Source organism: Gavia stellata, chromosome 8 (assembly GCF_030936135.1).
Source record: "Gavia stellata isolate bGavSte3 chromosome 8, bGavSte3.hap2, whole genome shotgun sequence".
Classification (NCBI taxonomy): Eukaryota; Metazoa; Chordata; class Aves; order Gaviiformes; family Gaviidae; genus Gavia; species Gavia stellata.
The window spans coordinates 11,830,305-11,843,631 of NC_082601.1; the positions used below are offsets into that span (position 1 = coordinate 11,830,305).

Genomic DNA, 13,327 nt, shown 5'->3' on the forward strand with positions numbered 1-13,327 from the left:
GTCATCCTTTCACAATCCCCAGGAGATAGAGCCCTGTTTTGGGTTCCCATCCCAAAGTCGTGGTACTGCCTCAAACTCATTTTCTACCGGTTTGTATGATCCCTTTGCCCTTAATAATCTTGTTAACACATGGGCACTGAAAGCTTTTTTTCTCTGTCCCTTTCTCAGCACAAGAGAATCCCAGGAGGAAGATGAAGGGCTTATCTGGTTTCATACATGGAGGCAATCTTCTTTCCAGGCATCTGCTGTCACCCCATTGCTGAATCTGGAAAAGCAGCCAGCACACGTCGGTCTAACACCCTCATCATGGGTAAGCAAGAAGGTTTAATACAAACACCCTCTCTGGGGACCTCATTTCAAGCCACACATTGCCTCTGTTGATGCTTCATTTCTTGATCTGCAGCCAACCTCAGGGACACAAGGCTGCCTGCTCACTCCAGAGCTGAGATGCCCGCCCTGTGGTGGGTGCATTCCCCATGTTCAACCATGTTTAACCACCGCCAAGTCCCCCTCTTGAGGTTACAGCTGCTCACTTGGTCTTTAGTGCAATTACATCCCCTTTTTTGCTGCATGTGGGGGCAAGAGCACAGCACTGGCTTTGGAGAAGGGTATTAAGGTTGTTCTTATTGGGGAAGCCGCGGCACTTCCTCCCCTGCAGCGCTGCAGGGTCTTTCCCTGTAGAGCACTGGGCCCACACTGTGGTCTGTGGGTCAGCACTCGTCTACTGGGATGACATATACAGCCTGTGAATCTGTGGGATCTTCATAGGGGTTTGGCTTGAAAAATGTAATGATAAGGGTACGTGACTGACAGCAGATGTTGAGCACTGACAACAGTCCACGGCTCAAAAAATGTGTAGTAGAAGCTCCTGACCTTCTCCCTTCTCTCAGGGGTTTCTCGTGGAGGCTGCGCAGCGAGGTCAGGCTGGGCGCGGTGGGCACTGGGTGCTTGTGGTGATGCTGCAGGTACCCATGGCAAGCGAGGGCAGGCGCTCGACCTCGGCTGAGCCCGGCTAAATATAACTGGTGCCTGGTGAGCTCCTATGCCTCAGCTGGCTCTGGTCCCGCAGCAGTACATTCCTTCTGAAAGTCGTCCCACTCTTCCTCAAATCCTCTTCTCTGCTACTTGAGATGCCACAGTCGAGTCTCACAAGGTGGTTTTCTTCCATCTGAGTAGTTTCCTCCTTTCACAACTCTGCTTTTCCTTTCTTCCCCTTGCTCATTCACCACTTGCCCCTGTGCATCTGCCCCTTCCTCCCAGCACTCCCTGGGTGGCACAGCAGGGTGAGGGATGAGAGATGATGGACGAGGGATGAGGGTCTCGCCGCTCCTACAACCAAGGTGATTAAAGCTCTCACACACCAGTGTATCTATGTACGTTTGTACATGTGGTTGTGTCTCGGGGCACTTGGGCATGGCCAGAAGAACTGAGGAGGGACTTCTAAGTCTACACGAGGCTTTTCTGGCCACTAAGGCTCCCATCAGGCATTTTATCTCGTGCAAACATAGGACCTGCATTTCTTTTTCTTTCTCTTCACAGAAATACCAAAAATACGCCACAGAGGAACAACCCACTTTGAAGTCCCCATGCACCACGTCTTGCATTACCAGATCAGTCACAACGTGGCCAGCATTACTTTTATTATTAATAAAGGGTGACAGGATTCACCTTATCGGGCTCTTGGGATAAGAGGGAGAGCTGATGCTGCCCCTTGCCCACGCAGCGCTGACGGCTTGAGGGCAGCCCGTAGGTCACAGCCTGACCCACGCACCATGTTCCTACCACAGCAGTTGTTTTGGTGAGGCATTCAATGATGTTTTTACACTGGTTACAAGCAATACGCTTGTGATGCTCTTACAGCCACACCAGGAATTACTCTGATTTAGCAGCACCAGGACAGTTAAAATGTTACAACTTTTGTAGGTTGTTATTTCCTAAAACAACAAATAGTCACTTCAAACCCAAACCTGGTGTCTCCCAGGGGTATGGAAAGGTTGAAGAAATCAGCGAAGTTTATGAAAGCGGTGTTGGAAATCAGTGCAAATAAGGGGAAATTTTGGCAGGTGGCGTTACAGTTAATGACTTCTTTCTGAGAACAGCAATGCGATGTATTGGACTGAGGGCATATGTTTTAAGCAAAATCTAATGGTGAGATCTAGTAAACATTATGCTAAAGTGGCACGAAGGTCTGCAGGCCACAGGTAGTTAACTGTTACTATAAATAGCCTTTAAAATCAGTGATCAGCTGTACAGTTGATTTATGATTTCTTTTAAAAACAGAAGAAAACAGAAAACTCCCCAGTAACCCAATCATAAATCTGCTGTTTCCTCTAGATCTGAAGTGTTGATGTCCCATTGCGCCCGGGACAGGCGGTGGGTGTGCGGACAGTGCCAAAAAGCCGCCGGGCAGGGCAGCACTGCCCGGCTGCCCTTGCCTAGGGAGCCATTGAACAGATGGACACAGTTTTTTTGCGCAGAGACAATCCCTGAAGCAGGAAAATGCCACGTAAAAGCGGCCACTGGCCGTGGGGACATCAGTCCAAGCCCTGCTGTGAGCCAGGAGAGGAGGGTGCGCATTGTTCGTGTGCCTGTGGGAACATACGCATGTGTGTCTGTCTGTGCGCGCATGTGTCTGTGCGCATTGTGCACGTCTGCCTGTATGTACATGGATGCGTCTGGGTGTGCCTGCGTGTATGCGTCTGTGTGTGTGTCTGTGTGAGTTATGCACGTGTGTGTGCACATGTGCATGAGTCTGTGTGCAGGTATACGGATGTATGCAAGCACATGCAGGTGGGTGCATGCATGTGTATGTATGAAATGTGCATGCGTGTACATACGTGATGTGGGCGTGCACATGCGGGTGTGCACGTACGCATGAGCGCGGGTGTGTATGAATGTGGGCGTATGTGCAGATGCAGTCTGTGTGTCTCCGCGTGTGTGTCCCTGTGCACGCGCATCCACCCGTGTGCGTGGGCCAGGCCGTGCCCGCCCGTGCCCGCTCCGCGCCCGCGGGGGACGGGGTTACGCCTCCCTGCGCGGCGCTGCGCGGCGGGGCGGGGAGGTGGCAGCGCACCCTCGGGAGCGGGACAGACACACCGGCACACCGACACGCCCGCCCGCCCGTCCCGTCCCGTCCCGTCCCGCCCCGTCCCGCCGCGGAGCGCGGAGCGGAGCGCGGCGCCCCCGGGGCAGCTCCGCGGCGCCGCCCCCGCCTCCTCCTCCGCCGCCGCCGCCGCCGCACAAAAGGCGGCGGGGAGGGCCCGGCCGGGAAGGGCTGCCCGGCCGCCCCGGCCGCCCGCACCATGCCCCGCCGAGGGGGGCTGCCGGCCCCCGCCGCCGCCCGCCGGCCCCCCCCGCTCCTCCTCCTGCGCCTCCTCCTCCTGGCCGCCCCGCTGCAGCCCGGCAGAGGTAAGGGCCGCTCCGCTCCGCTCCCCGCCGCTCCGGGCCCTGCAGACGCCGCCCCGGAAGGCGGATTATCCCCTAAACCCGCTTCGGTGCACTTTTGTTGCGATTTATGTTTTTTCCTCCTCCCTCCCCGCCTTTCCGGCTGCCTCAGCCCCGCTCCCATCTCCCCACCGGCGCCCTGCGCTGTGTTTTGCCTGTGCGCCCGTTCCCCCTCCAGCCCCGCTGCCGGCGGGACGCGGCTCGCTGCCCCCCGCTGCCCCCCTGCCCCGGGGGGCGGCCGATGCCGGGGCTCTCCGCGCTTCCCCGGCCGGCCCCGGGGCGTCCCCGAGCCGCGCTGCGGTCTGCACGCCGGGTCCCCCCCGCCCGCTGTGCCCCCAGTTGCGGGGCGGTGGGGACCCGCGCTCCAGCAGCGCTGTTGGGCATGGACCGCATCCTTGGGCTGTGCGGTGCTGGATCTTACACCTTCGCGGTAAAAAGCGCGGAACTGCTGTAGGAACTCTATTTATACCTCTCTCTATATATGTACTTTAATGGAACCAGGTATAACCACTTCTATTCAGGGAAAAGCACTTCCCCAGGATGTTTGTCTGAGCAGCGTGTATTAATTGATTGCATGAGGAACAGCGGCATAAAACCACAAGCGTTCGCTCTGCCGGGGTTCGATCTCCACGCTTGCACCTTCTGTCGTTGCCTCACGTAAGCTTTGTGCCCAGGGAGCGGTCCTTGTCCCCAGCGGGGATGCTCTCGCGGCTCCTGGACGCACTTGGAGACCACACCGCAGTTTGTGACTCTGCTCCAGTAGTGCTGGAAATGGGTTTTCTCTGCTCTCTGAGCACTTGCGGAAACTTTTTATACAGAGGGAGCCCACAAAATGCCTGAGTCCACCATTCCGGTACTTACTCTCAGTGCTCAATGTTTTAATGAGTTATCTTAACAAGAGGCTCATCTTGTAGAGTGCTGTGGCACGTGACTGCAAAAACTCAGAAGAGGTTTTCTTAGCTTGTTTTTATTTATTTATTTTGTGGTCTGGTCCTTAGAATTGATGATTCAATAGCGCAGCAGACCATCTCGGGGATGAGGCTGTTAGAATGCTTATTGCAAGCGTAAATAAGATGATCTTTTTTTCACACTTAGCTGTATAAAGTACGTCACTTTTTTTTTTTTCTTTTCCTCCCAAGAAAGCCAGTACTTTCATCTCAGTTTGAGGAGCTGCCCAAACCAGGATTTCTTGCAGAACAGGTTTAAAATGAGGTCTGATTGCCTGGAGCATCTTTATGAGTAAATTGGTTGAGTACCTTTCATGAGAGTTTCCTATCTTGCTCTGCATCTGTAGTTTTATGTATTAAAATCTCAGCTGTCTAGTGGGATGCACTGTCTTCCTCTGCTTTTTGGGGCTCTCCTGTGGCCCAGCCCGAGGGAAGGATGTCGTTTGGAGATGCTCTTCATGCCTGCTGGACGCCACTCTGCAAAATGAAATAAAGTGCAGGGCTTAGGAGTCAGCGTGAAGGACCGTATGTGGGTTGTGGAGCTCAGCAGTCCAGGGTAGGTGGATTATTTTCCTCCAGAGTAATCCCAACTAAATCCTGGATGGAATTTTCCCCATTATAAGAAGTTTAGTTGAAGTTTAGGAGTGGTTTCATTAAATATATTGGAATCAAGGAGCAGACTGAGTTTCTTCCAGTCTTACCTGGTGACTCACCCCAGCATCTGGAAAGATCTGGGCTAGCGTGAGCATCTTCAGGTCCTTCCCTTGCCCAATTCAGGAAAGACTGCACTGAATCAAGCACAGCAAAGACTTGTGTTTTTACTCCAACTCAAAAAGCTCAGGTTTCAGTCCAAAATCAGAGGGTTTAACAGAGCTCCGTTTTCACAACAATGCTGGAAACGGTTTGGTTTTGCTCCAAAGTGGAAAGAAAAGCATACTTGGAAACTTCAAAAGCTGCCACCAGGAGGAATGTCACCCCACGGCCAGCCACAGGAGCGTGGGCTGCTTTAGTTATGGCACCCAGTGGAAGGAGGAGACCTTGGCTTTCATTCAGATATTACCGTTACTAAGCAAACTCTCACAAATCCAGCAGTCAGGAATGGAGGTAAATATTATCCTATTTCCAAGCAGATGGGTGAGTGAAGTCAAGGGAGAGCCAGGGCTGGGTAGCCAGGGTATGAACACAAGTGTTTGCTTTATAAAGCCCATTATTTTTGCTGTGTTACCCAGCGCACCGCTACCAGAGCAGTGGCTGTTGAGGAAAAGCTTTCAGCTGTGTTGTGGGGTTTGGAAATGCAAGTGTTAATCTCTGTGCAAATTATAACTCAGTCAAACAAGTTACATTTGACTTTATTTTACATATATGTTTTGAGCTCTTGCAATGTCCAGGAGCTGGAGTATAACTTCTGAATGTGAACAAGGAATGAAACGCCTGGGTTGTGGTAACAGCCAGCGAAAAAAAGCCCTAAGAAGGCTCTTGTTCAGTATGAATGAGCCCAAGCAGCCTGTCTGAATGAGAGCCATAGAGAAAGGCCAGGGCTTCGCGCTCCCGGGTTGGAGTTAACCACCTTGCGGGCAGCAGAGACCCGTCAGTGCAGGGATCTGACACGGTCATGCCTTGGCGATGGCTGAGAATTACTGACAGGACCTACTTATCCTCTTTCTGCTTTTAGCCTAGGGCACGCTAAGTTCTCCTCCAGCTGTCCAGCTTGATTCACTGCTTCCTGCGCTTACAGCCCAGCCCCGTACGGGAGCGACCCGGGCAGCCACCGCTTTTCATTTTTCTGTGAAATATTCACATGGGATACAGCAAAAATCCCTTTTCTCTTGGGGCAGAAAGTTCTTGGGCCAGGAGAAAACTCCGTGTGGCTCTTCAGGAGCCATCGGCAAGTCTGCCCGATCTGCGGATTATACCCAGCAGCGGCGTGGTGCAATGGTATCTGCAGATGCAACTGGCTGAAAATAGAGGCCTGACAATGCTTTTATTGACAATTTGGGATGGAAAAAATAGCGGACTCGGAGTTTGAGCCTGAGGCATTTTGTTTGGAGTGTGCAGCCTCTGTGCTGAGTCCTTGGTTGAAGATTTGTTTAATCAGTTATTGACAGCAGAAGTTAATAGCTGCACCCGGGTGAGCTGGGGCATCGGTGGTATCGAGGGCACATTCATAGCCACAGGCATGCTTAAACAAGCTACTGCATTCAGAGCCGATACCATTGATGTTTGCTTCGGCTTAACTTGTGTGGTTCCACTTTATTTTTAAAGCCCAAAGCTCAAATCGTAGATTTTGCAAGGAAGACTCGCTCGGTACCCCTTGTGCTGCTGGACACCAGCAATCCAGGAGCAAAGAGCATCGCTGCTGCCCTGGTCGGTGCTGGCTCGGTGGGCGCAGAGCCCCTGCCGGCGTCACGGGCAGGGAGAGCCCTTGGCTGCGGTGTGGTGTCTTCCACCCGGCCAGCCTTGGACGTGCCCCAGTCCAAACACACTGCCCAGCTTAACCTGGATATCCTGTGGAAATGACTCCTGTAATAAATTAAAGTAATTTACTGTAACATGAGTCCACTATGGAAATCACCTGTGTGGAAGGGGGAGACGAGTCTCTTCCAAGGCTGCTTTAGGATGAAAATTTTGGGGAAGGGGTCCCCATATATACAGCTGGAAAAATTCAGAAGATGTGCCTAGTGTGACTTTAAAAGTTGGCATCCCGGGGGTTTTGGAAAGCCACCCCTGTATTTCAGGCTGGTCAAACAGCTATTGCTTCTGTCCACAGAGATGGAAGTATTTCATTAGGAAGATTAATAGATGAACTCTTTGATTAACCAGAAACCACGGAAAAAGAGGGAAGAAAAATCACCAGAGTCATATTTTGGTGGTTCTCAGCCCCCCAAAACCAGTTTCTGTCCTTTTTATTTTTCTTGGGGAAGGAAAAGAATATGAGAGCTCCTTACAGGTAAAGAGAGGTTTGTTCCTTCTCCAGCCTTTTAAGCTCCTGGGGGATTCTTTGCTCTTGATGCTGTTTGAACTTACAGTATGTTGGACATCAAGAATATCTCAGGAAACCCCTGAGCACTGTTTTGGAGCAAAGTAACCGTTCAGCCCACTCTGCTCTCTGTCATTCTCTCTTGCTGAAGGTCTCAATTTGTGCACCAGCGGAAGCGCCACGTCCTGCGAAGAGTGTCTCCTCATCCACCCCAAGTGTGCCTGGTGCTCCAAGGAGGTAGGTGGGCAGACCTCGTTTGTCTTGCACGCTTTTTGTAACGCCGAAAGGGAGCTATTCCCTGCCTCGCCTGTTCCTGACACCATCCCTGCCCGAAGGGGTGGGTGAGGGCAGCGGGGGCTCCCATGCCAAGCGTAGTTTGGGCGTATGTGACTCTCCAGTTCTTCGACACTGTAGGAAATAAGTCTGCGACCCCGCTGGCCCCCGCGCATCCTCAACAGAGCAGCACTGTTCCTTCAGTCCTTCTGTCCCTTCAATTACCTTCTTGTTTTCGGTGGGTGCAGGGTCCCTGCATGGGCTCTGTGTTGCAGGGAGCCTTGCTCAAAAGCTCTCTCCCTAAAAAGCCCCAAGCCCCCAGCTGGTGTCCCACTACGTGTCCCTTGCTGCGTGGCCTGGCATGGCACAGGCTCTTTGTCTATAACAAAGATGATTCTCCTCTCTGAATCTATTGTGTCATTTTGGGAGCCAACCCATGCTTCTGGCATCCGTGCCGTGCCGTGGCGCTGAGTTACACAGCTTAACTGCGTGCTTCGGGGTGAAAATGCGTCCTTATGTCGGTGCTGGAGCTGCTCACCCGTAATTTAATTTGGCCTCCTAGGTTTGTGAGAAATTGCAAATATCTTTCCCGGCTCCCTAAGGACTGCTCATGAGTTTAGATACACCTATATATTTCTTAACAAATATGCATCTTATCATGTACGCTTATGATTTCTAGAGAACAAAGTGTATGAAAGACCTGATAGCTTCTGTCTGCTTAGTGTCTGCATCTGTCCTAAGTGCTTAAGAGAAATATGGATGCTTAGAGATGTAGGGAAAGACCCTGCCTACTTGCAGGCACAGCTGCTGTGCCAGGAACCAGCTTTGGGCTGTGAGAAACCCCAGAGCAGTGGGTGATCGTGAACCTCTCGATGGGCATGGCCAGGAATGATGCTCTCCTGTTCCCCACTGGCCCTTTTTCCTCTAGTATGGCCGTCCCTGTCCTGGTCCCGTTTTGGGGCAGGCAAGCTGTGGGGTTGAGCACACACTTCACCTTCCAGCTATAGCTGAGGATGCAGGTGCTGCCTGCGTGCCCCTCCGCTGCTCCTGTCCCTCCTCCTGGCAGCCCTGCCTGGGGGAGCTGCAGCCCCTCGGAGCAGAGGATGGGGATGGAGATGGAGATGGAGATGGGGATGGGGAGGGGGTGAGGGGGCTCCCCAGCCCCGCGGTTTGTCTGGGTCTTGGGACTGGCCTCTGGCTCTCCAGGTCTATTTTACTGGGTTTTCACTTACTTGTAGGCACAGTCGCAGCTCTCCAAGGAAAACCTCGTAACACTACGAACACCATGCTACCTGGTAGCGTAATAGCTCTCATGGGTTTTTTTCCAGCACAGCGAATGGTGTGCAGGAGGGAAAGGGTAAAGCAATAGATCCTGCTTTTGAGACATCTTGTAAACAGCTGTAAGAGCTTCTTTTCCAGCCAGCTAATCTGCGGTGGTGAGATTGGATCCAGGAACGCTGGCTGTGGGTACCCAAGAGCTTGGGTTTTTTGTTTTGTTTTGTTTTTTTTTTTTCTTCTTGGCATCAAAAGACAACTTTTGCAAAATGCTGCCAGTGGAAATGTTTATCTGGTGGTCGCTGTGACCACTAATTGTATGGCAGCCCATGGGACTGGCAGCCTGACTCTTATCCTGCAAACAGGAGAGTTAGCAAAAAAAAAATAAAAAAAAATTCCTAAATGGAATGGAGGGGCCAAGAAGGAAGACGGGTGTTTACAGGGAAGTGCTGTAATACTTCCTGACCTTTAGCCTGCAGCAGCTATTTAAAAATACATTTCAAGGTATTTTGTGCCAAGAGGTACGTGTTTAAAAGCTGTTGTCCCTGTTACACACTGCATGCTAAGACTTAGCTAGTTCTTATACTAATTTTTCATATTTTTTTTAGAATTCACTGTTTGAAACTCCAATTATTTCTCTTTAACTGAGGTCATCAGGTGAGGTAATGGGATTGTGAAAGATACCTAGAGGTTTTCAACTTCAAAAGTTCTAAAATAATATTATAAACTCTTAAGATCCACATTCTTTGCATAGTCATTTCACTGCCTTATTTCCCCTTTCCCCTGCCGCAGCCTAGTCAGGTACGCTTATTAAATTGCTTTTAGTCTGTTTCCCTTCTCTATTTCCATCAGCTGTCATTTGCAGCAGTATGTTGCCTGGGAGCGTATATGCCAGTCAAATTCTATAGCTCTGCTGCTGTTTAAGTATCAAGGCTAAGGTATTGGAGGGATTTCCACAGATGCTAGTTATGTTGTGGTAGGAACATAATCAGCTGATTAGCTGGTGTATTTTCTGCTCCCTTTGCATTTACTTAACAGGTTTGGGAGCAAATTGGGCCAGCTGTTGTCATCTTTGTAGGCAACAATTAATAATTTTGTCAGGAAGTATACATAGTAGAAGTCTGTAAGTATATATAACGCAATTCTATATATAGTTATATATTTTATAATAGGTATATATGTATTATATATACAGGAAGTGTAGAGATGTATATAATACATTATTATACCTTCCTGTATATGTATACCTTCTTATATATAATATTGCTCCCTTTGGGGGATAACATCACTTGGTGGTGCCATCATACCTGTTTGTTCTCTGTCCCCCTGTGCGCCCGGCAGTGCCGATGCTGTGAGGGCCACCCTGACTATGGCAGAGGAGCGGTACGACCAGGAAAGCCATGCTGTTTCCCAGAGATGACCATGGTTCACACAACCTCCTGCAGTATAACATCCTCCTCCACCACCTTCTGCACTCCTGGATCCAGGCTCCGCGTGACCGCAGGGGAGCAGAAAGTCTAGAGCGCTCAGGGACTGCAAATAAGGGTTAGGAGGGTGTGAAAGCAATTCTGTGGATACAAGGAGCCCTATCCCAATGGCTTTTGAAGTGGGATAAGGTTCCTTGTATTTACATTGCCTTGAATTGGGGAGGGCAAGAGCATGAGTATAGATAGATGCTTACAGCAGAGTAGTCAACATGCTATAAATTTATAACTACCACCTCCTAACCTGTTGGTACAGGGTGCATCGCATCTCCTCGGCTTGAATCAGCCTCTGTTCACTTCTGCTTGTGTTCAGCATCTCTGCTGCCATCAGAGAGGGTGATGATGGATGAGTTGATGATAGCAGCTTCTGGTATCCAGCAGCCCCGGAGCCCCCAGGGGCTGCTCAGCTAACCACAAGTCTTTGGGCTGTTGGAAATCTGGAAGCAGACATCGATTCTGTTGGCTCATGGAAGAATACCTTGAAAGGCAGGACTTAAATGGGGTGATCTGTTTAAATGGCACTTAAAAGAGGAGGTATATATGTGTGGCCTCAACCGTCACCTGAGCATGCCTTGAAACAGGGCTGTCTGGGGCAATTATGTGACCCTTGAGCGACAGAGGCTGCTGCAGCCTTTCCATCCGTGCTGGATTCTGAGGAGATTCCTCAACTTCTCCTGCAAGCTCCAGAAGAAGCTGGCAATGACTAGAAATTGCTGACACGCTGCTGGTGAAAGACTCTGGCTGGAAACTGCACGCTGGCCCGTGGGGTTGTTGTGATCTCTGTGGCAGCCTGGTTTTTGTGGGTGGTAGAGGAGGATGCTTGTTGATTTTTTGCGGTGCTGTCAGGTTGCCCAGGCTTAGTGGGACTGATCGGGCTTGCTGGGAGCTCTGGAAGTGGCTTCAGCACCGTCCTCCGAGCTGCCAGGTGGGGTGTGACAGACAGGTGGGCTTTGTGTTCATGATAAATCACCCTGGAGTGATGGCAGGGGGGATGCTCTCCAAAGGAGCTTTCGGAAGTACCGGTATGGGGGCAGAAATTATGTCATTACGTTGCTGTTATCTTCTGTTTGCTGCTTTGGGGAGCACCGTACCAACATGCAGAGGCTCCTCTTGTTTATTAGGTGTGTGTACACTGTGTGTTCATCCATTCATTATCCATGTGGATGCATTTGTATGTGTACATGCCAAATAGAGATGCACGTTAATTACATTAATTAAGCTGAAATTTCCCTTTTGATGAATTGAACTGAAATTTCCCCAATGACGCCCTCTGTTTTCTGCCAGGTTGCTTGTACCTCGTCCTCTCCTATCTCAGGAATGTGTGCCTGGAGAATAAGGAAGGAAAATCAAGGATGTTCCTAGAGGGAACATGTCAATTTTTTTAAATGGAGAAAGCAGGCATAGTTCAGACTGAATTAATGCAGAACTGGAGTGATTAAAGCAAAAAATGGTAGGGACATGTCTGGTCAGGAGTTAGATATAGTCGGTTAGATACAGTCAGTGCTATTCTCCATTTTTATGGCATGAACCAAGTAATTTGTCTTAACTGTCAAACTGATGAGCATGTAATTGTCACACTGTTGTCTCCATTCACTTCTGGCTGCTTGCGTCCATTTGCTTTTGTGAGCTTGTTAGTGCAGAGGCCGGACTGCAAAGTGCCCCCCAGGCTGCGAGCAGCCCGTGTTACTAACAAGGACTAGGTGGGATCTCCCCGAATCGATGCTTTTCTGTGGCACGAAGCAATGCTTGGGACGGTTCCTGCTTGCATTTGGGGGGGATACCTGCTGCGTTGCTGGCTGAAGCAGGCATGCAGGCAGATGGTCGGCAGGTATTTGGGTGCATCGAATTGCTTAACTAACTGCAAGGTGTCCTCTGCTCAGGGGAAATTGGGGTTTGAACTGGCGTGCCACATCTGAGCCACCGTGGGGCTGACTTTCAGCTTGGTTGCTCATGAATTATTTGGACCTGCGTGATACCCTTTACTCCTCGAATCTTCTCATCCTTTTTTTCCTTTCATTTAACCTCCGTGAGCCTCGACTTTCTCTGTCGCAGAAAACTTTGCGCTTGAGTTGGATGGTACCTGGTAGCCACAGTTTTGGCTTTGGTTTTTGACCTGTGGGTGCATGTGAGGGGTGTTTTGCAGGGTGCTGCGGCCATTGCTGGGGCTTTCCCGAGGCCACTGTCACTCCCCTGCACAGTGTCACCCTGCCTGGGTTAGAAACCAAAGCAGAAGTAGGGGTCAGTCCTGCAACCCCAGGGTGCTGCACTGCACCCCCTTCCCTGGGGCATTTGCACCCCTGAGGGGGGGTTATTTTCTTCCACCCTGGGTAATGCAGCATTTCACTGAACAAGAAGGGGCCTGGATTTGATCTGAGCTGCAGCTTGTCCTGTGGCCGGTCCTCTGTGCCCATTTTAGAAGGAAGTTTAAGAGAAAACAGCAGGGTCAAACGAGGGGGACCTGTGCAGAGGTGCTGCTGACCGGAGAGCTTTGCGCAGCTCCCATCAGGAGGAGTTGTGTAGGGGCTTTCCCCGGGCTTCCTTTGGAGAACTTTTGTCACGGAGGCTGCAGGAAAACACATTGCAGCGGTAACCTTTTCTCGCCGCTGTGCAGATGGACAGGCTTGCACATGCATGGGCGCCCTGCCCCAAAAAAGCTCCCGGCAGGTCCCACATGGGTGTGCTCCTCGCCGCGTGTGCTGGTGCCGTCTCATCCTCGGCGCGCAGATGCTGCTTTCGTGTACACCCCTTGCTGGGATGCTGAACATTCATATAACCAGTACCATACCCAGGGCTGTCTCTTGTGGTGTTACAAGCTCGACTGCTAAAGAGTAGCAGCTGGGGGAGGAAGCTGCCATCCTCCTCTCCCCGGGCTGCCCGCCCCTCCTGGCTTTTGTTATGCTACCCCAGCCCCAGCCAGAAAATGAAGC

The 13,327-nt window shown here is 51.0% G+C and overlaps 1 protein-coding gene across 1 annotated transcript in view; it reads left to right on the forward strand.

Moving 5' to 3' along the window:
- Positions 1-3,302: 3,302 nt before the first annotated feature.
- ITGB5 (integrin subunit beta 5) overlaps positions 3,303-13,327 on the forward strand; it is a 63,531-nt gene continuing 53,506 nt past the window's right edge. Inside the window, exons 1-2 of the mRNA XM_059820177.1 lie at positions 3,303-3,408; positions 7,520-7,605. Of these exons, the coding sequence (XP_059676160.1) occupies positions 3,303-3,408; positions 7,520-7,605 (192 nt within the window). The remainder of the gene's footprint in view (positions 3,409-7,519; positions 7,606-13,327) is intronic.